This window comes from Sphaeramia orbicularis, chromosome 13 (assembly GCF_902148855.1).
Source record: "Sphaeramia orbicularis chromosome 13, fSphaOr1.1, whole genome shotgun sequence".
NCBI lineage: Eukaryota > Metazoa > Chordata > Actinopteri > Kurtiformes > Apogonidae > Sphaeramia > Sphaeramia orbicularis.
The window spans coordinates 10,180,728-10,208,719 of NC_043969.1; the positions used below are offsets into that span (position 1 = coordinate 10,180,728).

The following is a 27,992-nucleotide window of genomic DNA, read 5'->3' on the forward strand; positions in this document are numbered from 1 at the left end:
AGCTGACTCGGCTTTGTTCAACACTGTGAAGGAGTTTCTAAAACTCTTTTGTAACTACCCACACACCATCAAAAACTCAAGGCAAATACAGATCCAACTCAGACCAGCAGTAAATGTGGATATATTGATAGTTTTGGTCTGAATATTTCATGTGATTTCCATTTTTTTTTTTGTTTTTCCTCCACATTTTTATCTGGATCATGTTGATGGAAATAGAGCGGCTCTGCCATGCCGGAGGGTCGACAGCTGTGAGGTGTCAGTGGAAGTCGACAGTCACAGCGAAGAAGTGAACACATGTGAAGAACACCCTGGAATACATTTTTTAACATCTCTGATCTCAATGTGGCCACTTTTGGGTTTATCAGAACAGAACCCTTGAGAAGAGGAGAGCTGACTGGACAGACAGAAGGACCAGCAGACTAAAGATGTCCGACCTCAGCCAGGTAGAAGTGTACTCAGACTCCTCAGATATTTACAAGGTGAGTGGTCATGATGGTAGAACATGTCTGATGATCATGATGTTCCACTGAGGTCAAGGCCAAGGTCAAAATCTTTCTGTTTGACAGATTTTATTGAGCATCTTCTTTTTGTTGTGTTTTTGATGCTATTTATCTTATTACTGTGTATCTGTTTGTTTTTGTTGTTTTTTTAATCAGTTTTAGTATATGTTGTATTTTTTCTTATTTTACTACTTTTAAATATATCTTACATTTGAATCTGCAGACTTGTACAGCACCTTGGACACTTTGCGTTGTTTTAAATGTGCTATATAAATTAACTCGACCTTGACCATGATCATATACAAGTTCAGATCATCATTTGATACAGTATAAAATATGTATAAAGCAAAATTTCAATCCCAGTGTTACTGTTAACACCTTGCCAATTTAACTTGTATTTCTCAAATGCTGGTCTTGCAACTTACAGTATAATCCTGCCACTCAGCTGTACTTTTCATCATGTTCCAGATGTTACTTTCTTCTAACCTACATTTGGTCCATCAGGTTCAACATATAATACATGTAATAAATATTGCTATCTATACAGATTACATGTCTTTTAGAATGCATATTAAGCTCCTAGTAAAGAAACCTGGGGTCACTCTGGGTTTTTACTCAGACAGGGAAAATGTTTGTACAGTCTCTATTTTTAAGTGTTATAAACTACAAATACATTATTTATGTGAACACCACTTCTTCTTCACTGCAATATTTGGATTCTGTATGAAACAGTGTATTGTGTTTTATATCTGATGCATCATTCAGCGTCCATCACTGTGTAGTCTGTGATATGGTTTTCTGTCCACCATTAAGCACCAATGTCATATTTTTATTTACAAAGTATTACTTAGTACACTTCCATCTTATTTGTGTAAATGTAATTTTATATCATTAACAATAGCCTTTAGGACTTTTGCACCTCTATACAAAGTTCTGAAGATTTAGACAGAATTTGGTAGAACAGTGTTCTCTTATTTCCCTCCCTGGTCTTGGAGTGATGTAAGAATACTTTATAGCTACATAATTTTGTGTCCTCCTTGGATATATTTGAAAGAGATTTTATTTTCCATGGATTTTCTGTATAAATAGAGGTTAAGTAAATAAATAGAAATATAATGTTTATGAAGATTTTCTTTCTCTCATCCCACTTTCGTTTTCCTTAGAATGTGTTCTGTAACCCAGCATTTGAACTGGAGGGGGAGCGAGAGGAGAGGGTGGAGGGATTCAGGACATCCTCATCCACCCCTGAACCAATCAAACCTCCAGCAGCTGGTGAGTCAGCCAATCAGCTGGCTGCTTTGTGTGACCACACTTGAATTAGGTTAGACTGTGTGTTGGGATTAGTCATTTTAATACCAATTGCTGACCACTGCACATTGCTGCATTTGGAGTAAAGAAAATGTGTATAAAACTTGTGTGTGATAAAGAACCAAATTGAGTAATTTATTCAAAATTTGAATGTAGTAAACATGATTACATCAAAAACAAGTGGTGCCAGGCACAATAAACCTCCTCGCACGTATTGTAGCTTATTTTGGCATGGATCCAGCTGATGTCATCATGTTTATGCCTGTGCTGATGTCAGCATATCGATTGCCTCTATACATGAGCCAAGTTTAAAGTAAATTGAAACAAAATTTATGTTTTTATAGACATTGGAAATTTTGCCCAATATAAGTAAATGACAGAAAAAAAAGATTTTAAAAATTCATAAAAAATTTGAACTTAAACCTAAGTTTCCTAAACTGTACCCACATCTGTTCTGGGTCACTGGCAATCTATAAACTAAATTTAGTATGAATTCAACCAGTAGTTTTGCTGCTACAGACATGTGAAATTTCACTCATTATAAGTAAATTGGGAAAAAAAAAAAGATATGAAAAAGTCCTTAAAAAATTGAACTTTGACCTATTTTTCCCAAAATGTAATCAGATCTATTATGGGTCACTGGCAATATATAAACCTAATTTGGTATGAATTCAACCAACAGTTTTGCTGCTGGAGTGTTAACAAACAAACAAACAAACTAGAAACACTTGGAGAGTGCAGACCTCCACCGAGGCAGATCAGTGGGCCCCTGTGGCCCCCCCACCCACCCCTGATCACCACCAAAATTTAATCATTTGTTCCTTGTACCAGTATCATTTCCTGAAATTTTCATCCAAATCCGTCCATAACTTTTTGAGTTATCTTGCACAAAAACAGACAGACAAACCAACACCGACAAAAACATAACCTCCTTGGCAGAGGTAACAAACAAACAAACAAACAAACAAACAAACAAACAAACAAACAAATAAACAAAACAAACCTAAAACAATACCCCTTGCCTCCCCTTCGGGGGGGCGGGGAAATAATGACTTCAGTAATTTGCAGTTTATTTTTTAGATTCTATGTTGTGTTGCTGTTCAGTGTTCTAAAGTATATAAAATGAAGATAAACCACGCTGATGACACTTAACACAAAAGTGCATGTTGTGCATGTGTCACTAAAGTGCATGTTGTGCATGTGTCTCTGAGGCCCAGGTTGGTGTCTCTTTGGAGTGTGTTCAATGCGACTGCGGGGCCTGGGCTGTGGCTGGGGGGCCGTGTTGGTCTCTGCTGCTGCTCTGCTTCTGGTAGCTGCCCTGGGACTGACCCTCGCCCTCATCCTCACACGTGAGTCGCCGCTGCACCTCAGATAAGAACAAAATACCTGGTCATAGAATCTCTGTCATTCAGTCTGAGAATATAAATGAAATGTGAGGCTACAGGATGTGTGAATATGATGACTTTACAAACAGTATATACTTCCTATTCCTGCTTTAGAGATAAAAGACCAATCAGCTGAGGAGGAGTTGGTGTCCACCACCCCTTCAGACCTGCTCAGCACAGGAGAGGAAGTGTCCCATTCGTTACCCACAATCCTTACCAGCATTAGTCAAAGGGATGGTACAGCTGCACCACAACCAACCAGACTGCCTACATCTGAAACACGTAGGACATCCAGGTTTTCTACAGTGAAACACACTGTCAAAGCACTCATCCATCCATCCATCCATCCATCCATCCATCCATCTATCCATCCATCCATCCATCTGTAAATAATATAAACACAGAGGTGTTCATTTCAGTTATTTATGATAGACATTATATATTATACTTCTTCCTGCAACATTTCAGCCACTAATATCTATTTCTTATGAATCTACTGTATATGTTCCTGCTAATCCTTATGTCGGTGATTTAATTATTACCTGTTGAAAATAAACGGTCGAAAACTAAAATTAACTACTTCACATCAAGACAAGTTAAGTTTAAACAATGCATCTTTTCCTTAAATGGGGCAGAGGAGGTAGAGGGTTGGTAGTTTGAACCCTTCTCAGTCCTAGTCATTTGCTGTCTTGTTCTTGGGGAAGACATTTCACCCACCTTGCCGCCACTCACACTGGTGTATGAGTGCTTGGTGATGGGTGCAGACTGGTAGCCACACTGCCACCAGCCTGCCTCAGGACAGCTGTGGTTACAGATGTGGTTTACCACAACCAGTGTGTGCATGTGAGTGTGAATGGATAATGAATCTAAAATATAAAGGGCTTTGTGTGCCTTGAAAAGCACTATAAGAAATCTAATCCATTTGTGCACTAGAAAAAATCTAAATCTTACCAAGTGTATTTTTCTCATTTCTATTCAAAATATCTCATCACACTTAAAATAAGACATAATCACCTAAAGAGTAACTTTTCAGTGAGACATAAGAACTTTTTTTTAGACAGTAGATCTTGAAAATCTTATTTCAAGAAGTCTTACCAAGATAATTTTCACTTGTTCCATTGGCAGATTTTTTTTCTTGAAATAAGCAAAAAAAAAAAAAAAAATTGAATTGAATTGAATTGAATTGAATTGAATTGAATTGAGAAAAAAAAAATAAAAATCTGCCAGTGGAACAAGTGAAAATTGTCTTAGTGAGATTTCTTGAAATAAGATTTTCTATTGTATAAAATAAGTTCTTACATCTCACTTACAAGTTACTCTTTAGGTGATTCTGTCTTATTTTAAGTGTGATGAGATATTTTGACAAGAAATTAGAAAATTACACTTGGTAAGATCTTGATTTTTTCCAGTGTATTATTGTAAAATTAGGTTAGATATATTAGAAATGATAAGAAAAATGGGTAAAAGTCCACATTTACCCACACTGTTCAGAGTCAGATCCCATTGTTTACACCTGTCAGCTTCATCTGGGAGTTATTACTAATGCATTCCCTCTAAACCAGAGGTGTCGAACATGCGGCTCGGTGGCCAAATCGGGCACGCCAAAGGGTCCAGTCTGGTCCGTTGGATTAATTTGTGAAATGCAAAAATTACGCAAAAGATATTAATCATTTTCTCTCCGGGTACTCCAGCTTCCTCCCGCAATCCAAAGACATGCACTGATTGGTTAACTGGTTAATCTAACTTGCCCGTAGGTGTGAATGTGAGAGTGATTGTTTATCTCTATATGTTCAGCCCTGCGATGAACTGGCGACACGTCCAGGGTGTACCCCGCCTTCGCCCCTGTGTAGCTGGGATAGGCTCCAAGCGACCCCCGTGACCCTAGTGAGGATAAAGCGGGGTCAGAAAATGAATGAATATTAATCATTTTAGTTTAAGTTCCACATTCAGACCAATTTAATCTCCAGTGGGTCGGATCAGTAAAATACTATCATAATAACCTATAAATACTCACAACTTTTCTCTTCTAAATGTAAACATTTTTATGTCATTTTACTGTATTTGCACTAAAACAAACTATCATTTCACAAAAAGCACAAATAACCTGAACAAATATGAAAAAATTGAAATATCTGAAGTGTAAGTTTACCAATATTCTGCCTCTTTATTAAATGTTTTGTGTATCTGTCAATCCACTATGATCTGTAAGTTGTTATTTGCATGTGTAAATGATAAACTGAGACATAGTATTGTTGAAATTGCACTTAGTTTTCTTAAGAATTTCAGTTTTTTCATGTTATTCACATTGTTTTAAAGGAGAGTTGGTAGATGTAAACATTTTCATCACATAATTTTACTATTTTAACTCTAAAACATAGAAGAAAATTTGGAGCTGACATTATTTATATATTATTATGTTATTATTTCACTGGTTCGGTCCATTTCAGATCAAATTTGGCTTAATATGGCCCCTGAACTAAAATGAATTTGACACCCCTGCTCTAAACCACCATCAGCATGTCTTAAAATGGACAGACCTTACAAACAAGACAAATCGTCAGTTGCATGGGGGGGCTTTGCTTTAGTTAATGTGGCTTTGTTTGGACCCTGGTAGGGAACTACTGTACTTTATTGTTGATGATGTTTTATCCTGCAGTGTTTTTTTCTCCCATCTCACAGGTTGTGGAGGGGTATTAACCGACTCAGAGGGCAGTTTCAGTTCACCAAACCATCCTGGCTCTTATCCCCCCAACTCCTTATGTGTATGGGTCATTCGAGTCCCACCCCCCTCCTTGGTCCAGATCCACATTTCCTCCTTAAACGTAGAGGGGCCGTCTCCATGTCTGTTTGACTGGCTGGAGGTGCAGGAGCAGATGGATCAGAGCTCTGTGGTCACCAGGTCAGTCAGATACCACTGGTCTGCATCAGTTTAACACATACAACAGCAGGGCAGTGAAGGACTTCAGTATTCATCTAATCATGACTGCAAGTGATGGAAATAATTGAGTACTTTTACTGAAGATGAATACCTCTAAAGCACAGGTGTCAAACATGCGGCCCAGTGGCCAAATCAAGCCCGCCAAAGGTTCCATTCCGGCCCGCAGGATGAAAGTGCAAAACTTAACCTGAACAGTCAAGGTTGTCAAAATTATTTTGGTTCAGATTCCATATACAGACCAAATGTGATCTCCAGTAAAAATAACAACACAATAACCCATAAATAATGACAACTACAGATTTTCTTTGTGAAAAATTATGTGGAAAAAAATTAAATGAAAAAAAGATTTCACTGTGAAAATATTTACATTTGCAAAACTATTTTTTCCACAATAAAACACAAATAAATACATAAATAAAAACAAAGATGAACAACCCAAAATGTGCAATTTTAACAATATTCTGAATGTTACTAAATGTTTTGTGCATTTAGGGATCCATCCCATCCCATCCCATACCATACCATACCAACTTTATTTATAATGCACTTTAAGAACTTTACAGCTAGCCAAAGTGCCGTACACCAAACATAAAACAAGGGATTAAATAAGTAAATAAGTAAAACTAGTGATAACACAGGGTGTAAAATGGGCTAAGAACAACAAAATACAACCATCATAAAAACAAGACAAATTAAAATCTGATAAAAACAGCATTAAAAAAAAAAAAACAGGCATGTCACTCATTGATTAAAAGCCAATGAGAAAAAGTGCATTTTTAGACGTGATTTAAAGACAGGTAGAGACTGAGCCTGTCTAACAACTAAGGGCAACTGGTTCCACAACTTTGGGGCGACAGCAGAAAAGGCACAGTCCCCATGGAGCTTCTTTTTATTTTTTGGAACCACAAGTTGTAGCTGATCTGCTGACCTGAGAGCACGAGGGGGGGCATAGGGGTGGATCAGGTCAGACAGGTAGGAGGGGGCAAGGCCATTAAAACATTTAAAAACAAATAGAAGAATTTTAAAATCAACTCTAAAACGCACTGGCAACCAATGGAGTGAAGCTAAAACTGGTGAAATATGTTCATGTTTCCGTGTCCCTGTTAAAAGCCGAGCTGCAGCATTTTGGACCAGCTGCAGTCGGGAAAGTGCGTTTTCACTCAACCCAGCATGAAGTGCATTACAATAGTCATGTCTAGTAGTTACAAAAGCATGGATCACAGTTTCAAACAGATCCCTGGGCAGAACAGATTTTACTTTTGCAAGCTGTCTTAAGTGAAAGAAACTGGACTTGACCACATCACCAATTTGGCGGTCGAGTTTAAGATTGGGGTCCATTTTAACACCCAAATTTGACATGACCGGTTTAACCATCCACTGTGATCTGTAGTTGTGTTAATAATAAGAGATGTAATATTGTAGAAATTGTTCAAATTTTAGTTCCAAATTCCAAAATTTTAACAATATTCTGCCTGTTACCAAATGTTTATGTAACATTGTGTGTAATGTACATGTATAAATAATAAGCCGAGGCATAATATTGTTCAAATTGCACTAATTTTTCAAATGAAATTTCTGTTTTTTCAGGTTATTCACATGTTTTTTGTAAAATGCAAATATTTTCATAATTTAATTGGGGTTTTTTGCACTAAAACAAAAAGAAAAACTTGGATTTGTCATTATTTATAGGTTATTAAGTCATTATTTTACTGGTCTGGCCCACATGAGATCAAATTGGGCTAAATATGGCCCCCGAACCAAAATGAGTTTGACACCCCTGCTCTAAAGTAACTGAGTATTTACATTGTGTACAACTTTATACTACTTCAGCTCATTTACTAAAAATACTGCAATTATTTCTTGACTCTTTTTCCACTGGAGGTATTTTAGTGGCGGTATTAGAATTTTTCCTAGATACCAATTACTTGTCAGGTTGCGTTTTTTGACACCTCTCAAGATGAAAATGTCATATCTTTTATTTTGTATGTTTGAGATAAATTGTTGAATGTTTCTTTATGAGTTGAGAAAACTGACCTGCCTCTTATGCTGAAGTATTTTTTAAACCCTTTGGATTTTCTGGAAAATGGATGGTCACAAAGTTGCAAGAAGGCCTGTTTTTATGAGCTAAAAAAATTACATTGGAGTTACGTGGTTCTCACAAAAATGTGAAATGATTTGATAGAACATGATACTCTAAATTAAAGTACTTATTAAAGGAATTGAATATTGACAGCTGGAGTAAATAGCTGTACAACGCAGCATACATGTATCAAAACTACAGTATATAAATGAATAGTGAAACACAAGACAGACCATTTTAGTGCACAATGACTATTTTTAAGAATGCATGGAAACATTCATGTCGTTACATGAAATTGTTGGTAGATGGCGCAAAAGTTCTTTCCATAAATATGGGACTTCTAGGGACTGATGTCAACTTGGAATGAATATTTACATATTTTGATCTTCTCTTATGCTTGCATTTTTGGATGAGGCTGTAACAGGATTTGTGAAATTCTAAAGTGTGTGTATACATATCTTGTTCATGAATTCTTTTTAGGATTAACTGTGCAAAGTCCACACGAAAGTGAACTGTAATCTGAAGAAAAGATTTGACTTGAACATTTACAGAGTTGACAAGTCACTGAGTGTACGTATTTAAAAAATACGAAGTGAAAAACAGTATTTAGAGTTTTAATCAGGTGGTAATTGGTGGTCCACATTGGTCTTGGTCTTGTTTCTGACAATAAAGACTCAAAATTCTATTTTTTATTTATTTATACATTTACATAAACATATACTCAGACATAAAACCCACACAAACACAACACAAAAAAAAAAAAAAAATTACACAACAAACCAACAAACCTATTAGACAAAAGAAAACAAGGCAAACTCATACAAAATACAACAACGAAACAAATAAATTATATGAACTGCTCTTAACGATGCTCAGGGCTGATTGAGAGTTAATATAATGTATACTAACAACTAATTTCTCCATCAAGAGGACAAAGGAGACAGCAGGACACTCTTGTTGACAACAGAGAATAAAGGATTCCATTGTTGATAAAACAAATTAATGTGTCCATGAACAGAAAACTTAATCTTTACCAACTTTTAAAACAAAAGTAAATCGTGCACCCATTGCGCACAAGTGGGTGAAAGCAAATCTTTCCTCTTAAACAGACTCATACGACAGGCCAATAGTGTACCAAAGGATATCGAGTCACTTTGGGCTTTGGACAATCCCAGAGCCGGTGAAGAAAAACCAAAAATGGCCATTAGGGGGCATGGTTGGACTGATTTACCCAGAGCAGTGTTAATTAAAGCAAATATATTATTCCAAAAAGTATTAAGTTCTGAGCAGGACCTAAACATGTGAACATGGTTGGGGGCAGCACCACACCAGTTACAGTTTGGCTTTGGATCAGGAAAAATCTTTGCCATCTTTTGGTTGGTCCAAAAATAACAATGTCAAATTTAACACTGTATAAATGACTGCTTAGCACAAACAGAAGATGTGTGAACCCTCTTTAAAATGCTAAGACAAAGACTGCCGCAAATTGCTAAACTTAACTCAGTTTCTCATTCTCTTTTTAGAACTGAGGAAAAGGAATTTTGATTATTTAAAAATGAGAGTATTCCCTTAAGTGCTTGGGGTCATTCTGAAATTGAGTCACATGAATTTTTTGCCGAGGCATTAGGAAACTGAGGCGTCACTTTGGACATAAAGTCACAAATCTGTAAATAACAGAAAAAGTCGCTGTTTTGGATTTAATTTTTATCAATAAGTTTGGTGAAAGACATGAATATGCCATTGTCAAAGAGATCAGAAAATGTCTTAATCCTCCTGTCCTCCTAATCAGAAAAGGCTTTATCCAAAAGAGATGGTTTAAAAAGATGGTTTGAATGGATAGGAGCTTTTAGAGAAATTGACGTCCAATTAAAATGATGCTTGAATTGAATCCAAATTTTAACAGTATGTTTCACAGTAATGTTCTTAGTGTAATCAGTTGGAGGAGTTGTGTTTGAAAAATCTGTATCTGTATCTGCACCTGTACCTGTGTCTGTGTCTGTGTCTGTGTCTGTGTCTGTATCTGTATCTGTACCTGTATCTGTATCTGTACCTGTACCTGTATCTGTAACTGTATCTGTATCTGTACCTGTACCTGTATCTGTACCTGTACCTGTACCTGTACCTGTACCTGTACCTGTACCTGTACCTGTACCTGTATCTGTACCTGTATCTGTATCTGTAACTGTATCTGTATCTGTACCTGTACCTGTGTCTGTGTCTGTGTCTGTATCTGTATCTGTACCTGTACCTGTACCTGTATCTGTATCTGTACCTGTACCTGTATCTGTACCTGTACCTGTACCTGTGTCTGTATCTGTATCTGTACCTGTACCTGTATCTGTACCTGTACCTGTATCTGTATCTGTATCTGTACCTGTACCTGTACCTGTACCTGTACCTGTACCTGTACCTGTGTCTGTACCTGTACCTGTATCTGTACCTGTACCTGTGTCTGTATCTGTATCTGTATCTGTACCTGTACCTGTGTCTGTGTCTGTGTCTGTGTCTGTATCTGTATCTGTACCTGTACCTGTACCTGTATCTGTACCTGTACCTGTACCTGTACCTGTACCTGTATCTGTATCTGTACCTGTACCTGTGTCTGTATCTGTATCTGTATCTGTACCTGTACCTGTACCTGTACCTGTGCCTGTGTCTGTGTCTGTACCTGTATCTGTATCTGTACCTGTACCTGTATCTGTATCTGTACCTGTATCTGTATCTGTACCTGTATCTGTATCTGTATCTGTATCTGTATCTGTATCTGTACCTGTACCTGTATCTGTATCTGTACCTGTACCTGTACCTGTATCTGTATCTGTACCTGTACCTGTGTCTGTGTCTGTATCTGTATCTGTACCTGTACCTGTATCTGTATCTGTATCTGTACCTGTATCTGTACCTGTACCTGTGTCTGTGTCTGTGTCTGTATCTGTACCTGTACCTGTACCTGTACCTGTACCTGTACCTGTATCTGTATCTGTACCTGTACCTGTGTCTGTGTCTGTATCTGTACCTGTACCTGTATCTGTACCTGTACCTGTGTCTGTATCTGTATCTGTACCTGTACCTGTATCTGTATCTGTATCTGTACCTGTACCTGTATCTGTACCTGTATCTGTATCTGTACCTGTACCTGTATCTGTATCTGTACCTGTACCTGTATCTGTATCTGTATCTGTATCTGTACCTGTATCTGTATCTGTATCTGTATCTGTACCTTTACCTGTGTCTGTATCTGTATCTGTATCTGTACCTGTATCTGTATCTGTATCTGTATCTGTATCTGTACCTGTACCTGTACCTGTACCTGTATCTGTGTCTGTGTCTGTACCTGTACCTGTACCTGTATCTGTATCTGTACCTGTACCTGTACCTGTATCTGTATCTGTACCTGTATCTGTATCTGTACCTGTATCTGTATCTGTATCTGTACCTGTACCTGTGTCTGTGTCTGTGTCTGTACCTGTACCTGTACCTGTACCTGTACCTGTACCTGTACCTGTAACTGTATCTGTACCTGTACCTGTACCTGTGTCTGTATCTGTATCTGTACCTGTACCTGTATCTGTATCTGTACCTGTATCTGTACCTGTACCTGTGTCTGTGTCTGTATCTGTACCTGTACCTGTACCTGTACCTGTACCTGTACCTGTAACTGTACCTGTGTCTGTGTCTGTATCTGTATCTGTACCTGTACCTGTACCTGTATCTGTACCTGTACCTGTACCTGTATCTGTACCTGTACCTGTACCTGTATCTGTATCTGTACCTGTACCTGTACCTGTATCTGTACCTGTACCTGTATCTGTATCTGTATCTGTACCTGTACCTGTACCTGTACCTGTACCTGTGTCTGTACCTGTACCTGTACCTGTACCTGTATCTGTATCTGTACCTGTACCTGTGTCTGTATCTGTATCTGTATCTGTACCTGTACCTGTGTCTGTGTCTGTGTCTGTGTCTGTATCTGTATCTGTACCTGTACCTGTACCTGTATCTGTACCTGTACCTGTACCTGTACCTGTACCTGTATCTGTATCTGTACCTGTACCTGTGTCTGTATCTGTATCTGTATCTGTACCTGTACCTGTACCTGTACCTGTACCTGTGCCTGTGTCTGTGTCTGTACCTGTATCTGTATCTGTACCTGTACCTGTATCTGTATCTGTACCTGTATCTGTATCTGTACCTGTATCTGTATCTGTATCTGTATCTGTATCTGTACCTGTACCTGTATCTGTATCTGTACCTGTACCTGTACCTGTATCTGTATCTGTACCTGTACCTGTGTCTGTGTCTGTATCTGTATCTGTACCTGTACCTGTATCTGTATCTGTACCTGTATCTGTACCTGTACCTGTGTCTGTGTCTGTGTCTGTATCTGTACCTGTACCTGTACCTGTACCTGTACCTGTATCTGTATCTGTACCTGTACCTGTGTCTGTGTCTGTATCTGTACCTGTACCTGTATCTGTACCTGTACCTGTGTCTGTATCTGTATCTGTACCTGTACCTGTATCTGTATCTGTATCTGTACCTGTACCTGTATCTGTACCTGTATCTGTATCTGTACCTGTACCTGTATCTGTATCTGTACCTGTACCTGTATCTGTATCTGTATCTGTACCTGTATCTGTATCTGTATCTGTATCTGTACCTTTACCTGTGTCTGTATCTGTATCTGTATCTGTACCTGTATCTGTATCTGTATCTGTATCTGTATCTGTACCTGTACCTGTACCTGTACCTGTATCTGTGTCTGTGTCTGTACCTGTACCTGTACCTGTATCTGTATCTGTACCTGTACCTGTACCTGTATCTGTATCTGTACCTGTATCTGTATCTGTATCTGTATCTGTATCTGTATCTGTACCTGTATCTGTATCTGTATCTGTACCTGTACCTGTGTCTGTGTCTGTGTCTGTACCTGTACCTGTACCTGTACCTGTACCTGTACCTGTACCTGTAACTGTATCTGTACCTGTACCTGTACCTGTGTCTGTATCTGTATCTGTACCTGTACCTGTATCTGTATCTGTACCTGTATCTGTACCTGTACCTGTGTCTGTGTCTGTATCTGTACCTGTACCTGTACCTGTACCTGTACCTGTACCTGTAACTGTACCTGTGTCTGTGTCTGTATCTGTATCTGTACCTGTACCTGTACCTGTATCTGTACCTGTACCTGTACCTGTATCTGTACCTGTACCTGTACCTGTATCTGTATCTGTACCTGTACCTGTATCTGTACCTGTATCTGTGTCTGTGTCTGTACCTGTACCTGTACCTGTACCTGTATCTGTATCTGTACCTGTACCTGTACCTGTATCTGTATCTGTATCTGTACCTGTACCTGTACCTGTACCTGTATCTGTATCTGTACCTGTATCTGTATCTGTACCTGTACCTGTACCTGTACCTGTACCTGTGTCTGTGTCTGTATCTGTATCTGTATCTGTACCTGTACCTGTACCTGTGTCTGTACCTGTATCTGTATCTGTACCTGTACCTGTACCTGTATCTGTATCTGTACCTGTACCTGTACCTGTATCTGTATCTGTACCTGTACCTGTACCTGTACCTGTGTCTGTACCTGTATCTGTATCTGTATCTGTACCTGTATCTGTATCTGTACCTGTACCTGTATCTGTACCTGTACCTGTACCTGTACCTGTACCTGTACCTGTACCTGTATCTGTACCTGTACCTGTATCTGTATCTGTACCTGTACCTGTATCTGTATCTGTATCTGTACCTGTACCTGTACCTGTGTCTGTACCTGTATCTGTATCTGTATCTGTACCTGTATCTGTATCTGTACCTGTACCTGTATCTGTACCTGTACCTGTACCTGTACCTGTACCTGTATCTGTACCTGTACCTGTATCTGTACCTGTACCTGTACCTGTATCTGTATCTGTATCTGTACCTGTATCTGTATCTGTACCTGTATCTGTACCTGTACCTGTACCTGTACCTGTACCTGTATCTGTACCTGTACCTGTACCTGTACCTGTATCTGTACCTGTACCTGTACCTGTACCTGTACCTGTACCTGTATCTGTATCTGTACCTGTGTCTGTAGCAAAACTCCATACAATACTTATTAAAGGTGTGTATTTTTCTCTAACAGGTTCTGTGGAAATGTAGCACCACCGACCGTGAACACCAACAGCAGCTCGGTGTGGGTCACCTTTCACTCAGACAGCAGCATCGCAGGCAGCGGCTTCACTGCACAGTACAGGAGCATTCTGCCCGGGCACAGTCAGTAGTGTAACCTGTGATCATCTGTATGGAACATGCATTTACTGTATATATATGTTCTTTCACACCCGTCACCCTGTCTGTCCTTGTTTGTTTGTTTGTTTGTTTGTTTGTTTGTTTGTTTGTTTGTTTGTCAGAGAGCTGCTCCAGAGAAGAGTTCATGTGTGATAGTGGGCGCTGTCTGCTGCCTGTGTCTGTCTGTGACGGACATCCAAACTGCCACGACCAAACAGATGAGGAGAACTGCAGCCATAAACACAAGGGTAAAGAGGTCACACAACACACAGGACAGCCTAAGGATTCAGGAATTAACTAGGGTATTATTAAACTTAATGTAAATGAAGACTAAAACTACAAAAAAAGGGGGGGGGGGGATGTCATTAAGTTTTTTTTTTATATTTTTGTTGTACTTTGAATATTATTGTTTTATTCCTAGTGTCTTTCTTTAAGCTAATGCTGTAATGAGGTGAGATTAATCTTATAAACCCCACTGGGTTTTCTGACCTCACCTGCACCATTTGTTTCTTTGTTTGTTCTAATGTTTGATTTGTTGGTGTGCAAAATAAATAAATAAAAATAAAATAAAATAAATAAGTGAAATTAAAATGATATAAGGGTTTTCAAAAGAATGAAAAGTGAATAAAATTACACTGAAAATGAAATAAAACAAAATAGAATTGTGGGTAAAATAGGTTTGTTTTCATTTTTGACCAGTGTTAATGGTGGGAGAATAAATGACTGCAAAGTATGGAAAAAAAAAAAAAAAAGGTTTGATTGGGTGAGGGTTTTTTTTTTTTTTTTTACTAAAGGACAGATGGTGTTGAGCATGTAAAGCCTTTTGAGGTGAATCTGTAATGTGTGAAATGGGGCCATATAAATAAAACTGAATTTAAAAAAAAAAACAAAGAAATAACAAAAATATATATGGGGTCCCTTTTTAGATGAAGTGCAGAATAGATAACTGAGCGGATCTGACTGCAGTCTTGGGTATTCCTATAATAACTTAAGGGACTGGCTTTCTGATACTATTATGATCAACATCTTGTTGTCCTGACCTGGCCTTTATTCACCCTGAAAGAGTTCTAATGTAACAGCATATCCTGTATAACAAAACTGACAGTACTCTATTGTTTTTGTAATTTTATGTTTGTTTGTTTGTTTGTTTGTTTTTTGTGAGTGGGTGTTTTTGTGTTGTTGCTGTTGTTTTTAACCATTTGATTTTCATATTTTTATTGATATATTTTCTTATAATTCTATCCTGTTGTATCACTGGAAAATATTTCATGGGTGAAAAAGAAACAAAAAAACAATTTAAAAAAAGTGAGTTACAAAGAAAAAAAAATGAATTCAACTGAATTTTGGGCTTTGGATGAACAATGGTTGTGTGAAGCATACTTGATATCATAAATTTCCAAATCCTGAATTCATCTGAAATCTCTCGATGTTCAGCTGTTTGTGCATTTTTGAACTGAATTGAACTGAATTGCTTGTAATACCTCAAAATATTAATTCAAACTAAATAAAAAATCAAACAAAACTAGTTAATTCTTCAAAAATAACAAACACTTACACTAAAACTAAAGTTTAATTGCATGTCAAAACTATAATTCCCCTCTTACATGTTTCGGCCTCTGTGTTTTCACAGAATGTGGTGGACAGAAAATAGGCCCATATGGTTTCGTGTCCAGTCCAAACCACCCGATGCCTTATCCTCACCAGCAGGTACGTTCAGTCCTGCTTTTGCTGTACATAACCCACTCCACACTCGTCCCTTGTGTCTAATTGTGTTCCTGTGTTTCCCCTCAGTTGTGTATATGGTATATTTCTGTTGAGGAGGGCCACGTCATAACCCTCAGCTTCAGGAACTTCAGCCTGGAGACTCAGGATGTGTGTGAATTCGACTACGTGGAGGTGCACGACAGCGTGGACACTAGAGCTCAAAGGATTATGGGAAGGTGTGTGTTTTCTTACCTCCTGTACACGTATCGTTATGTATATTTCTTTTACCCTGTTATCACACTTTCAGTACGTGGGTTAGCTTCATTTTCCTCTATATAAGTTATATAATCACATTGTGCTGAAGCATCTTGTGTTTCTTGTCTTTGTCTCAGGTTCTGTGGTACCACTTTTCCACCCGACCTAACATCCTCTGGCCCACACATGACTGTGGTGTTTGTGACAGATGAGGGAGTGGCCGACAGCGGCTTTAATGCAACGTACCAGGCTGTGTCCCTCTTGGACAGTATGATTCTGACGGATAACAATCTTCCTTTGTTTCTTTCTTTACTTTCACCTTCCCTTTTTTGGCCTCTTTAGTGTTCCTCCCTTTTCTTCTATTCTCTTCCTTATTGTTGTGATTTTCCCGTATGAAACATGGATGTAACTCAAATTAACCGATATTGACAAGTATCAACTCACATCCATTTTTATCTCCTGTATTGTTACACCGGGCTACAAACAGGATGTGTCCAGAAAAACAGTAGAGAAATTTAACAAAATTTGGGTCAAAGAAAAAGTAGAGAATGTGTATTATTCAAAAAGAATCTTCATCTCTGAGCTACCGATCCTACTTAGAATACATGTTCATAGTTTATAGTGTAAGATTTATACACTTCATATACAAATATACTGTAATTTATATGTGTTTAGACAACCAGGAATTTGAAAATTTGTTTTTCAATACAACTCATTAAAGTAGAACATTTTATCTCAAAAACAACAGACCAGTATTAACAGCTTTTATTTCTTTTTTGGAGGCACACTTTACTGAAATGTTTAGGATTGTGAATATTAAATAATAATATAAGGCATGAAACAGGAATGAGTGAATGACTTTGCACTTTAGCTGGACCCATGCTGCTTTGTTTGTTTGTTTGTTTGGTTTTTTTTTTTGTTTCTTTGTTTCTTTGTTTCTTTGTTTCTTTCTTTCTTTCTTTCTTTCTTTTTCTTTCTTTCTTTCTTTTCAGTACTTGTGCACATATACATATATAGGTGTATTTAAAGAAAATCTCACTTTGACATCGATACACACTAACGCTTGACATAGACTTACCACATTTCATTTTTCTAATTTATTGTCACTCATTTGTATCTTCTTTGGTTACAGTCTTGTTATTTATACTTATTTGGGTGAGATCATTTTTCAAACCTCTTCAGGTTTTTATTGTGTTTTGATCTTTGTTTTTCTCCTCCTTCTTTTCTTTTTTATTATGAATGACTGTTTCCATCAAAATGGCTTCATATTAAGAATATCACTGTAATTGTTCATTTACATCAATTTCTACAACTCTATTTATTCACATGAACTTTTATTTAATAATCATTTAATGTTGTTACTTCCACCCCTCATACCCTGGCCACTTTATTGAAATGATAAATGACTAGTTTGTGTTGTGAATAACAGATGATGAATGTGAATTATTAATTTTAATGAATGAAAATTGGCTGTTTTCATCAAATCACAACAGTTTTCACTGAAACCGCTTCAAAATGACTTCATTTATTCACATTAACTTTTATTTACTTTTATTTAATAATCATTTAATGATATTACTTCCACCCCTCATACCCTGGCCACTTTATTGAAATGAAAAATGACAAGTTTGTGTTGTGAATAACAGACGATGAATGTGAAATATTAGTTTTAATGAATGAAAATTGGCTGTTTTCTTTCATCACATCACAACAGTTTTCATTGAAACACCTTCAAAATGACTCTTTTTATTATTATTTAATCTTGTATCAATTCACATACATTTTCAGCACCTCTAGTATTATGAGTTCATTTGTTACTTCAACCCCTTATACTCCCAAACACAAAATACTTCAGTGTCACTTTCTGTCTCCTTCAGTCTCTTCCTCACTCTGTGTTGCATCATGTCTTGTTGCTTTGTAGATGTTAATGTTGATTATGTTTTTGAAAGGGACGTGTGGTCCAAACCAGTTTGCGTGCAGTACGGGGGAGTGTCTTCAGCGACAGTGGTTGTGTGACGGATGGAACGACTGCTCTGATGGAGCAGATGAACAGAGCTGTGACAACTCCACCTACCCTCCTTTTAGTGAGTTCATGTTATCTCTGTCCCCGATCTAACAGGTTTTAGTTACAAGCGCCGCTAAGCTGACCAAGGAAAGTATTGGCTATTGAAATCTCAGAAAGTGGAGCAGTCTTGACATGACAAAGCAATAAAAAAAAACTGTGATGTCTTTGTGTATCAGACATGATGTTCTGGTACTTTCAGTGTCAAATATTAGTCAGATCTGTTTTCCTTTTCTCTTTGTCACCAGTTTCTTCATGTGAACTGATAGAGACAGAGATGTGCCAGGGCCTGAGCTATAACTTCACCTCATTTCCAAACATCTGGCTGCCCATTGCTGACCAGAGAGAAGCTGCCACACTGCTGCGTCAGTACAGGGTAAAAGCTTTTGACCTACTCTGAACACACTGCAAAAACACCCCGACAGAAAGAGAGCAAATATCACTAAATATAACCAAATGACCTTCTCTTAACCTCCTAAGACCCAGCTGTGGGTTTTCTGTCCACATTTGTGGACAAGAGTTTCACAACTTTATATTAAAAAAAAAAAAAAAAAAAAAAAACTGTCCACCACAAAGGACATTCCATAAACATTTTAAACACTGCATCTGAAAAAACTGTTGCATCATGATGTTTCCAATATAGGCACTTATTTAATAAAAAACAAAAAACGCTTGTACTTTGCTGACATTTCCTGGGTCTTAGGAGGTTAAGCAAAAAACATAAGATTATTAAAGGTTTGACTTCTTCAGTTGTGCTTATTAAAAGCAATAAAATTTGAAAAGATGAAAAAGAAGGAAAATTATCTTGTTCTTCAGCCGGAATATTACATAAACTGTTGATATAGTTCATAACACGTTAGCTGGACTGTTATCAAGATAGCATTAAGTATACTCTTAATGTGGGATTTACTTGGGTATGCACTATTTTTTTTTTCCAGAAATTGCCTGCTTCAAAGATAAAATGTGCTAAACTTTTCCCTTTATTCAGATAAATTCAAAGTTCTGGTAGCTCATGCTCTTGCATATACCATATAATAAATGTCTACATCTTACATTAGAAGAACCATTCTTTTTGAGTAAATCTATTCTCTCATTAATTAACAGAATTTCATAAATTACTCACTACTATATCTTTAAAATTACAACCAACCAGCACATTTGACTTTATTTTTCATTGGTAACCCAAATTTGGTAAAGTTTTTCTACTTTTGTTTGTAGACCAGAATTATTTGACCTTATATATCACAGGTGTCAAACATGCGGCCCGGGGGCCAAATCCGGCCCACCAAAGGGTCCATTCCATCCTTGGGATGAATTTATGAATTGGAAAAATTACACTAAGAAATTAACAATCCTTTTAGTTCAGGTTCCACATTCAGACCAATTCAACCTCAAGTGGGCAGGACCAGTAAAATACGGTCATAATAACATATAAATAATGACAACTCCAAATTTTTCTCTTTGTAAATGTAAATATTTTCACGTATTTGCACTAAAACAAAGTATAATTTCACAAAAAAAATGTAAATAACCTGAACAAATATGAAAAACCTGAAATGTCTTAAGAGAAGTAAGTACAATTTTAACAAGATTCTGTTACTAAATGTGTTGTGTATTTGTAGATCTACTGAGATCTGTATGTTGTAATAAGCATGTGTAAACAATAAACTGAGGCATAAAATTGTTAAAATTACACTTATTTTTCAGTTTGTTCATGTGATTCACATCTTTTGAAAGGATAATTTGTAGATGAGAACCCTCTCATAATGTAAATTTACTTTTTTTGCTCTAAAACAGAGAGAAAAGTTTGGAGTTGACATTATTTATATATTATTATTTTACTAGTTCAGCCCACTGCAGATCAAATTTAGCTGAATGTGGCCCCTGAACTAAAATGAGTTTGACACCCCTGTTATAGATAAAAAAAAAAAAAACAGAACTTCCATTTTTGCAGTGTACTCACAGGCAATAAGAAAAAAACAACAAAAAAAACAAATAAAAGAACATTATATTTTTACATGCATGTCAGGCTTCTTGTTATCTTTTCATCCAGGTGCTGATGGAGCTTGCGTGCTTCGAGCCCCTGCGGCGGCTGATGTGTGGGATGTTCCTGCCCCAGTGCAGCCCTCAGGGTGGCGTCCTCCAGCCGTGTCGCTCAGTCTGTTCCTCAGCTGAGCAGCAGTGCAGCCAAGCCCTGGACGTGTTCTCCTTCAGCTGGCCTTTTAACTGCCACCTCCTGCCTGACTCACAGGACCCCATGGAGTGCTCTCTGCCTTAATGCAACAGAACGTATTAAAACTGACACGGAGTTGCCAGTCAGAGGTCATCAACGTTATTCGGTGCTTTCCAAAAAATGTGGACGTCACTTTTGCTGCATGGAGTGTTTCAGAACTGAAAATCTGCACTTTGTAAATCTGCAGCGAAGAGTCAGCAAGAAAACAATCTTCACAACACAAATGACAGGGAATGTGTTCAACAGAAGTGACCTTACAAATAAATCAGCTTTGTGTTCATGTTATTCAGAATGCACTACACAATACTGCGGTTTACTACAGCCAGTATGAATACAAGATATTTAACACTTCATCTGGTCAAGCTTGTTTAATTTCAGGTCTGCAGCACATTAAGAAAAAATGGAACAGGGAAAATTCAGGACTAGTAATCGGGTAAAAACTTTAAGGAATGTGATGCAACAGAGGGTCAAAACACTGGAGGTGGAGAAGTGTCCCATACCTATGAACGGCAGCCCCACCAAAGGGTTCAGGGTTTGTTTCTTTCTTTTTACGCTATTTATTACTTTAATGTCGAACATGAAAAACACACATTACCGACCAACAAAAACAGAATGAAAGGGTCAGAGACGTCACCTTTACAATGTTCTTTATTTAACAGTGCACCACAATGTGCTCATATCACTGCAGTGTTTGTAACAGTCCAGATTTGTTCTAAAATTAGGTCAAATTGGATACAAAAAGGTGACAAATCACTCAGGAAATCCAGATTTTTCGCATGACACAATATAACAGACTCATATGGTAAATGTATCAATGACTTACTGCTTTAGCTTTTTACTGATTAAAATGATGGCAAATATGAGGACAGAAAGCAGTGAATAAAATAGAAAGAGTCCACTGTACTGATACAGATCGATAAAAATCAGGGATATTTAAATGTTGGCCTTATGTGATTGTAACTATTTGTTCCATAAATCAAAGGACAGCTTCAAACACTGACCTGGACACAGCAATCTCATCTATCAATAAACATTATTATACGCCTGAGGCTTGGAAAGTGCATAAGAAGAAACTCCTCCTTAAGCAAAGTATTTTCCTTCTAAAGTGAAAGACAGTGAATATAAAAATATCAGTTTCGTATTCACAGCATCAACTGGCATGACAGATTTATAATACATGACTTTACATGTGTCTACAATCAGATGTGTAAATTGCGTGACAGATATGCTTCTGTCCAGCCGTATTTGGCTAAAGCAGTCGCTACAACGGGATGATGAGTTTCAGGGTTTGTTCTAAGGCGACGGCTGTCAGGCCCCACACTCGATGCTTTCCGTTGCGGAACACTGGAAGTGTGTATCCGTACCTGTCCCCAGTGCGGAAATGTGTGTAACCACGGTTCTGAGGGTTGCACAAGTGCGACAAAGACAAGGTGAAGATCTCCTCTACCTGAGATGGAAATACACAGAGACAGCAGATGCCACAAACTTCAGCTTTTACAGAACCCAACAAAAAGCGGTGGTAAATCTTCCAATTTGGATTTTTACAGATCTAGTTTATGGGAAAAAATGGACCAAATATCTAAAGAATAAAATCTGTGTGGGATTACATCACTGAAGCCACATGCTTCTTATGCTTCCAGCGATATTAATGTGCATTATTTTATATATTATACAAACATTTTATTTGTGTTCCATAGCAATGGAATGATTATACCTCTCCAGGATTTGGTTTGAAGGACAATTCCTCTATGGGACCCAAGTTAGCAAGCACAGGAGCAATCATCATCCCTGACTGGAGACAAACACAAAACACTCAGACACCATCAGAGAAAAGTAAGAAACGACAAGGAAATGCTTTTCAGAGCACATCTAAGTAACACTGTTTTAATGGCTTCCCCACAGCTGGTCTTTCTTTATATCTATTAATATGAACCGGCTCAATATTTTTCTTTTATTCATTGCACACCTGGAACAACATGCAAAACCTCAAGTCTCATTATTTTGAAACTTTTGTCATATTTGACTTGACCAGCTGTTCTTGTTTAAAATGGTTTATCTGCCTTATATTTTAACTGCCTCAGCTATTCTTAAATGTTGTGTTTTAGTGAATTGTTTTCCATCATTTTAATTAGGGACGTGCACAACTAATCAATTAATCAAAACAGTAAGCAGAACTGAAGTATTTTTAAGAGCCAAACATTTTTTATTTGGGTTAGAGATGGAAAAGAGATGGATGTTTCATGTCATAGTTTTTAAGAGTCTATCTGAATGCTGCATATTCACGTGAGTTTTTGTGTAGCACAGGCAAGAGACCAGAGCAAAATGTGGCATTATTTTACTCAACTGGAAATCAATATTTTTATTCCTTATAAAATTACAAAAAATGCATGTTTGACAAAGTATTTAAAGTGTTTTAAAACTTAAACTGTAAAACTGTGTTTTATCCACCCTTTGGTTGGTCACATTAATTCTTCTTCTGAAATGCTTTGTCCTCAAGAGGGTCACAGGGTGAGGGTGGGGGGGGCATGTCGCCAGTTCATCACAGGCTGGTTGGTCAGGTTTTTATATGATTTTGGTTTGGTTGTAGGACACTTGTTGACAATGAAGTCATGGCTTATCGACTTACATGTGCTTCATTACTTGACAACAAATAGTACCCAGAGTTTTTAACCCCACTGACTGTGCAAGTATAGCCCAGTTATCAGCTCTATACCTCAATATATTCTAAGATAAAATAAAGGTCAGTGAATAAATAATAACTTTGTTCAGTGTCTGGTTAGGTTTTTATTATGCAGGTGAATTTGTCCACTTGACATTACAGACTGTCTGTTCACTGTGTTCAGTCACTATAACCAGTGTTAAACACAATTACGACATTCTTGAATGCATTTTTGTGAAGTAGCAAGTGAAGTGTGGAGTGACGACACCTCTGTCTTTCACCCATCAAGACAAAAACACTTAACTCACATTGTCTCTGAGAGGTTTAAGGACACCCCAGACCCTCTCTGTTGCCACATTAACTCCCAGTTCCTCCCGGGCTTCTCTCAGTGCTGTGGCCACCACATCTCTGTCCAACGGGTCACTCTTTCCTCCTGCAAAGCTATACAGTAATGTTAATGAAAACAAAGAAGTAACTGCACATTGTTTTGAAACCATGCCTGTTTTGTAGCCCACCACAGACCTGACATCTCCTTTATGTCTACCCTTCAGTGTGCTGGAGCGCAGAGTGAAGAGAAACGCAGGCTCTTCCTCTACAGAGCAGAGTGAGACCAGGACAGACGCCCACCTCCCCTGTCCTTTTTCCAGGCCCAGACTGGCCCCTTTTCGCCCTCGTTCCACCTCATAGAGCTTCACGTTGGGCCCCAGACTCTGTCGACATCTCATTTCATTCTGCATGGACAGACAGTCTCTCCAGGCACTGGCTTGGTGAGGGGCTGCCTGGTGGACAGCTCTGGTTTGTTGAAACAAGACACTGGAGGGTAAAAGTGAGCTGTGGTTCAAAATCCAGGGAGAATGTGCTGACAAGCTGAAAGGCTGCTTGTAAAATAAACTGCTTTGAGAAGTATTACACTGAGTCTTATTAGTGAAACTGAGTGAAGGTTGGCTTATGTCCCAAGGTTTTCTTTGGGGTTGAAGGGAGGTTGAGTTGGATAAACAGTCATGGTAAGAGCTCAGAGCTAAATCCTTCACTGTGGCGTGCTTGCACAGATTATATACTCCTTCAGCCTTTGCAATAAGAAAAACTGTGCGGGTTTGATCACAGGCAGACACATTGGTTTTGGAGCACAGGTTCTGAAATGAACAATTACTTTTACAATCCAAACTTAATGCAAGTCCACTTAAAGGGGATAGAGTGCTTGTGGAGAGTGAAAATCCCTCTGTCCCACTGCCTCTTCTGTATCTTCTTTTCTTTACATTTTGATGCCATATAGAGGAGGTATGTTCGGATAAAGCAGACGGGTGAGAGTCTCTCAGAAGCAGCAAAGGTCTTGTGGGAAAAGACCACGTCCAGATCCGAGGGCCCCTAAACATACTGTGGAAAGAATCAATACACACAAGGTCAGTTCTGAAAACATCAGTCAGTAAAGTCATGTTGCCCAAGTAACTACATGAACGGGTACCTTAAAAGTTCAGAAATCATACAAAACGTGATCGCTCATCTCTACAACTGTTTTTATTGGGATCATGATGTACACATACACAGAACCTTTTGCAGTGGTATTGGTCAAGGTATGTTTTTGTCACTTTTAAAACAGGGTGGACGATTCATGATTTGAGTCATTTTGCAATATAGCTAAACAAACAAAAAATATATTACAAAAAAAAAAACAGGTCTAAAAATGATTAAAAATACAATAAAGCACCAGGAGCAATAACTGAAGAAACTAACAATTGGTATATTACAACAAAACACTTGCATTTGGATTTTTGTTGAACAAAAGAGGTAGGTCACCATAGGACACACTGATCTCCATTTATTTTAAAATTTTCAGCTGAAATAAAAAGGAAATATTAGATTTATCAATTAATTTGATGTACTGCCACGGCTCACTTAAAAATTTCTCAAGTGTTTAAAGTTTATAATTTAAACCAACATGAACAATACATGTTTATATTGTAGTTTATTGTATTGATATGAGCTTGACATGTCTAATATTCTTCTTTTTGAAACTAGACTGTATTTAATTACTATAACATTTCAGCATAAATTCTGAAAGTGTCTGCTGCTAGCTGAAGATTTGTGCTGATACCATAACACGTATTTTATAGATGTATATGGTAGTTTCAATGAGATTTCCTGGGCCACCTCTAACAGAAACTGAAATCCAGCTTAGGACAGCTCTCAACCAGAGGCCTCTCAGTTGCAGCACCAAAATCTTTCAACTATGAAACAGAGGAGGCTTGGTTTAATGTCCTGATATAAAGTATGTTTAATGTGAGTTTCCTGGAAATATTGGGGGAAAGGACAAAATTGAGTTGTTTTTTTGGTTTTCAAATTCTGTAATTCTCAGGGGTTTGGCTGTCACACTGTGTCAAAGTGGACAAATGCAGCTATATTTGTGGTAAATATGTAAACAATCTCAGATTAAGTATCAAATTAAGAGATTTGAATGATGGGTCTATTATATTACACATAACATTACTCTAATTCTTGCACTTTTAAAAACTACAATAAGGTATAAACGATTCCTTGACAAATGCCCACAAAACAAATCCCCACAACCTTAATGAAAAAAAGAGATAAATGCCCACAATTTGTAGTACGGCATTATTCCAATGGGGAACTAACTATATGAAGCATGCAAATACTGCAGATATTTTTAGTACATAGGTACTACAGATATCTACATATGCAATCAGTATTCAGTTGTTAAGCAACAATAGTCCAGCTAATTATGTCATTGTAATATTATTGATACAGGATCTGAATTAAGCCTTTATGATGTGTGAATACATTAAAATAATGCAAAAGGACAGTTTAATTTAGATTTTGTTTTTTTTCTGTAGAATATTTTATGAATACTCAGGTGCTACATGTACACACACACACACACACATATATATACATACATATATATATATATATATATATATATATATATATATATATACACACACACATATATATACATACACACATACAGATTGTAGAAACCTAAGGTGCTTCATGGTATGTGCTATATTAAATAAAAATGCAATAGACAGTTCAATTTAACATGTAAATGCAAATACAGATTTTTCTTACATGGGACTTTAACATGTTCTTTAAGTTTATAACTTGTCGAGGTGAATATATCACATATGAATCCTCAGGCGATGGGACTTGTAGTGTTTGTTTAATTTAACATGTAACATTTTTCCTTAGTAGCTATGAATATGTCTACATACAGATGTGATGGGATATCACAGGTACTGTTTTTTACATTTCCTTACTAACAATGTATATAATTTTGTTTGCTAATAAAATACTATGAAATAAAGTTGTGGGCATTTGTCTCTTTTTTCATTAAGGTTGTGGGCATTTGTCTGTGCACCGGTATAAACATGCACATTATACCATATCTATTGTGACTGGACTGCACTTTTTCTAATCTTAGACTGTTTTTGTGTCGATATGTAGGGTTGCATTGTAACCTGCCAAGGGACTACAGATTCAGTTTAGCAGTTATGCTATCTCTGGCATATTCACATTGGCACTACATGCAGAGTTCATTCATGTGTAATGTCTCCTCCAAACAAACAAACAAACAAACAAACAAACAAACAAATAAATAAATAAATAAATAAATAACGCACTAGATGCTGAAAGACTGATTGTTACTGAGTTGTTTCACACAATGTGTTTGGTTTCTACCATGTTTCAACATTACAACATGATGAAGCAACACCGCGTGATCTTGATCCTTTCACAACACTTTCCCTTAGCAATGTTTTCTCAGTATTTTGTATTTTCACAGTTTTATTGCAGTGGTAAACTACTCAAATTGCAAAACTACGATAGCACACTATTTCCTAATAATTACAGTCCTCATTCCTGACACACATTAAATGCCACATGTGTCCAGGTGCAGAGGATTATTAACACTGATGCCAAAGGGAGCATGGTCAGGTGAGTTAAAGGGCACAAACCTGACTCCAACAGACGTTTGTTGTCTAAACACCACCCAAAGCCAGCTCTTGTTTCACTTTGGAGATATTCCTACACATCCATTAAACGACCTTAAATCCCTCCAGTGTATGAAGTACATCTCTAGTGAAGTTAGCGGGTGTAACTAATTTGCCCAAAGCTGTCAAACTTCACCTCATTAGCCATTTGCTAGCACTTGGCTGCTAGTATGTTATCAGGATAATAGTAAAATGTACATGACGTTAAAGACCAGTGGCTGCATCTTCTTCGCCAACCAAAACTGTGTACACTGTAGACCGCTTGTTAACAAGTCAAGATGTTATCTATCTTGAAGTCAACAGTCAAACTCCTACAAACATGCTAACTAACCAGCTAGCATGTTAGCATAAACTCAGTAAATACAAAGGTAGTGTTAATCGTTTTGTGGTGTGAATTTAATGATAGTCACCCTCAAACATCGGCGGTATTCAGCTTAACACTATGACGTTTCAGTTATCGGAATTGAAACCGTGACTTGAAAGTGACAAACACTCACCTTGAAAGTTAGGTAAACAGCACCTGCCTGGCTCCTCACCCGGTTAGCCGGTTGCCAGTACTTAATATGGCTGCCCGTAGCT

The 27,992-nt window shown here is 37.5% G+C and overlaps 2 protein-coding genes across 3 annotated transcripts; one reads left to right on the forward strand and one right to left on the reverse strand.

Moving 5' to 3' along the window:
• Positions 1 to 16: 16 nt before the first annotated feature.
• LOC115431229 (membrane frizzled-related protein-like) lies at positions 17 to 23,149 on the forward strand. Of its 2 annotated transcripts, none has more exons than XM_030151460.1 (13): positions 17 to 479; positions 1,664 to 1,772; positions 3,020 to 3,157; positions 3,308 to 3,475; positions 5,873 to 6,092; positions 14,348 to 14,478; positions 14,616 to 14,741; positions 16,124 to 16,200; positions 16,285 to 16,433; positions 16,590 to 16,720; positions 18,402 to 18,536; positions 18,763 to 18,890; positions 20,568 to 23,149. In XM_030151460.1, exons 1-13 carry the CDS (start codon positions 426 to 428, stop codon positions 20,790 to 20,792), a joined length of 1,791 nt encoding a protein of 596 aa, XP_030007320.1. In that variant the 5' UTR covers positions 17 to 425; the 3' UTR covers positions 20,793 to 23,149. The 2 variants fall into 2 exon arrangements, with proteins under 2 accessions (XP_030007320.1, XP_030007321.1); XM_030151461.1 differs by having other exon boundaries at positions 3,026 to 3,157.
• LOC115431230 (uncharacterized) lies at positions 21,381 to 27,983 on the reverse strand. Its single transcript, XM_030151463.1, has 5 exons — positions 27,911 to 27,983; positions 23,929 to 24,780; positions 23,715 to 23,847; positions 22,462 to 22,539; positions 21,381 to 22,194 (listed from the first exon to the last, which is right to left on the reverse strand). Exons 2-5 carry the CDS (start codon positions 24,777 to 24,779, stop codon positions 22,009 to 22,011), a joined length of 1,248 nt encoding a protein of 415 aa, XP_030007323.1. The 5' UTR covers position 24,780; positions 27,911 to 27,983; the 3' UTR covers positions 21,381 to 22,008.
• Positions 27,984 to 27,992: the final 9 nt, after the last annotated feature.

What these genes read in the sequence shown, in the direction of transcription:
- LOC115431229 (XM_030151460.1), top strand. Translation starts at nt 426, where the DNA reads ATGTCCGACCTCAGCCAGGTAGAAGTGTACTCAGACTCCTCAGATATT. An exon ending in GCTCAAAGGATTATGGGAAG is followed by an intron (nt 16,434 to 16,589) that starts GTGTGTGTTTTC and finishes TCTTTGTCTCAG; the next exon opens with GTTCTGTGGTACCACTTTTC. An exon ending in CTCCACCTACCCTCCTTTTA is followed by an intron (nt 18,537 to 18,762) that starts GTGAGTTCATGT and finishes CTTTGTCACCAG; the next exon opens with TTTCTTCATGTGAACTGATA.
- LOC115431230 (XM_030151463.1), bottom strand. Translation starts at nt 24,779, where the DNA reads ATGTTTAGGGGCCCTCGGATCTGGACGTGGTCTTTTCCCACAAGACCT. An exon ending in TTAAACCTCTCAGAGACAAT is followed by an intron (nt 22,540 to 23,714) that starts GTGAGTTAAGTG and finishes GTTTGTCTCCAG; the next exon opens with TCAGGGATGATGATTGCTCC. An exon ending in TCAAACCAAATCCTGGAGAG is followed by an intron (nt 22,195 to 22,461) that starts GTATAATCATTC and finishes TTTCCATCTCAG; the next exon opens with GTAGAGGAGATCTTCACCTT.